General features: G+C 71.3%; 1 protein-coding gene across 1 annotated transcript; it reads right to left on the reverse strand.

Moving 5' to 3' along the window:
* Positions 1 to 15: 15 nt before the first annotated feature.
* LOC121024492 (A-kinase anchor protein 17A) lies at positions 16 to 1794 on the reverse strand (the record flags this gene model as incomplete). Its single annotated transcript, XM_040466721.1, has 2 exons — positions 1571 to 1794; positions 16 to 1534 (listed from the first exon to the last, which is right to left on the reverse strand). A coding segment is annotated over exon 2 (1473 nt), but the record flags the coding sequence as incomplete, so codon positions are not given.
* Positions 1795 to 2293: the final 499 nt, after the last annotated feature.

The raw sequence follows: 2293 nt of genomic DNA on the forward strand, positions 1-2293 counted from the left end.
TCGGCCGCGCCGCACGCAGCGCCCTCGCTCCGCGGAGCCCTGCCGGGGAGCGAGCGCGGGTCGCGGCCGCCGTGTGGGGCCGGACGCCCGCGGACGCCCCCGACGGCACACGCTCCCTTCGTGGCCGGGGATTGAGCTTCCCGGCGAAGCCGCAACCTGACCCGGACGCGACCCGGCCTCAGCCATTACGTGAAAACACAAAGTCCCCCCCGTGACGACGGGGCGTCTCGCATCGTGCCGGCGGGATCGCACCGCGCGCTCTGACCGAGGCCGCCACGGCGCGTCTGCCTCCGCTAACGAGGACGGCGGGCGCTCACAGGGGCACGCGGCCCCCGGGTCGTCCAGGAGGCCGACCCCAGTGCGAGTTGGCGGCGGTGCAGGGGACCCTCGGCCCCCCTCCCCCACCCCCCCCGGGTGACGGGGACGCTGGGGAGGCCCGCGGCCCCGCTGGGGCGCGGTTTCGGGGTGCTTCGGCGGCGAGGGTCTCCGCCTGTCAGCCCGTCCCCCACAGGAAATGCTCTCACATCCGCGTCCGGATGCGGGGGTGTCCAAGGCCGAGTGCGTGTGGCCGCTGGTTTCAACGCACCTGCGCTGGCCGGGCCTGCAGCCGCCCGGCCGGAGAGCCACCTGCGGGCGGGCATGCGTGCGTGCGTGCGTGCGTGCGGCCGCGAGACAGGCCCCGGGGGGCCGGCACCCGGGACGGGGCGGGGCGGGGCGGGCGCTCACCTTGATGTTGCAGGCCACCGCCTTGCCGTCCTCGCCCTTGTACATGAGCTTCATGCCGCGCAGGGCACTCATGGCCTGGATGAAGCCCACGTACTCGCGGTACTGCACGTACGCCTCGAAGTTGAGGTGGCCCCCGAAACTGAAGGTGTGGAAGTTGCGGCCGGTCATCTCCTCGCGGTAGGGGTCCAGCATGGGGATGTCCACGTTGCGGATGGCCCCGAACTTCTCGAACACCTTCACCAGCACCTCCTCGCTGGGCTTCTCGGAGCCCGAGTCCTTGAGCGCGAACCACTTGCAGGGCAGGCCCTCCAGGTGGATGGTGTCGGGCCGCTCGCCCGGCAGCGTCTCGTTCATGTCCTTGGCGTCGCGGAAGAAGGAGTCCCAGTCGTGGCGCGTGGGGAAGTCGATCCTGAACTCGGCGGCGCGCACCTTGAGGATGTCGGAGAAGCCGCTGAGCTTGATGGTCTTGCCGTCCAGGCAGGCGAGGAAGGCCTTGACCAGGCTGCGGTTCTCCACCTCACCCTCGAAGCGGATGAAGTCCATGGTGCTCTTGGAGATGCGCAGCGTGGAGAACTGGTGATGCTGCACCATGGCCTTGAGCCTCTCCATAACCTCCCAGTTGGAGATGGACTTGCCCGGCTGCTTCAGCTGCGGGAGCGCCACGCTGATGGTCATCTTGGTGATGGGCTTCAGGTACAGGCCGTACGGGGGGCACAGCTCCACCGCCTCAGACGTGTCGTGCACTATGGTGGCCGCGGCCATAGCCGGGCGCTGGGGCCTGAAACACACACGCAGCGGCGGTCGGGGCCGGGGCCGGGGCCGGGGCTGGGGCCGGGGTCGGGGTCGGGGCCGGGGCGAGGGTCCGCGCGGACAGCGTCAGCGTCCGCGGGCCGCCAGGGGACGAGCGAGTCTGCGTCTCCGCCGGCCTGTAGCTCATCAAAAGCCGCGGCCGCCTGAGACGAGGTTCTGTGTCCTTGAACCGAAGGGAACACAAAACTGGGGTGAGAATCCATCGGAAGAGCCCAGCGGCCAAGCGGCAGCGGTGGGCGCCCAGCCGCAGCCGGCCTGCACGAGCAGGTCTCCCAGGGCCGCAGGGCGTCGAGTGGGCGGGGACACCCACCGCAGCGGGCACACACTCACGCACGGCCCGGAACGCACCCGCGCGCGCCCCTGCAGCTGCAGGCAGGACTGGACAGCGCAGGGCGGGGCGGGGCGGGGCTCCCGGCTCCCTCCCGCAGCGTGGATGGAGGAGGGGGCCCCCGCAGGAACAGGAAGGAAGTTTCTGGCCGAGACAAGATCGGAAGCGTCAGCTTCAGTGACTCTGGGACCGGCGATGTGTCCTGCTTGCCGGGGGCCGAGCGACAAGCGCAGGGCCCTTCCCGGGCCAGCGGCTCCCAGGGCGCACCTGTCCTCCCCCGCCGTCTCCGGGGCAACACTTCCCCACTGGGTGACCGGGGTGGGTGGGGGGGAGGGGTTCTTCCCCCACCGGAAAGCCAGGCTCCGCCACAGGAACCCAAACAATGCAGGTGACCGCTCCCGCCCCCACCCGCGCCCCCACCCACGGGCG

The sequence above is a fragment of the Herpailurus yagouaroundi genome, unplaced genomic scaffold (genome assembly GCF_014898765.1).
Source record: "Herpailurus yagouaroundi ecotype Mexico unplaced genomic scaffold, PumYag 65291, whole genome shotgun sequence".
Classification (NCBI taxonomy): domain Eukaryota; kingdom Metazoa; phylum Chordata; class Mammalia; order Carnivora; family Felidae; genus Herpailurus; species Herpailurus yagouaroundi.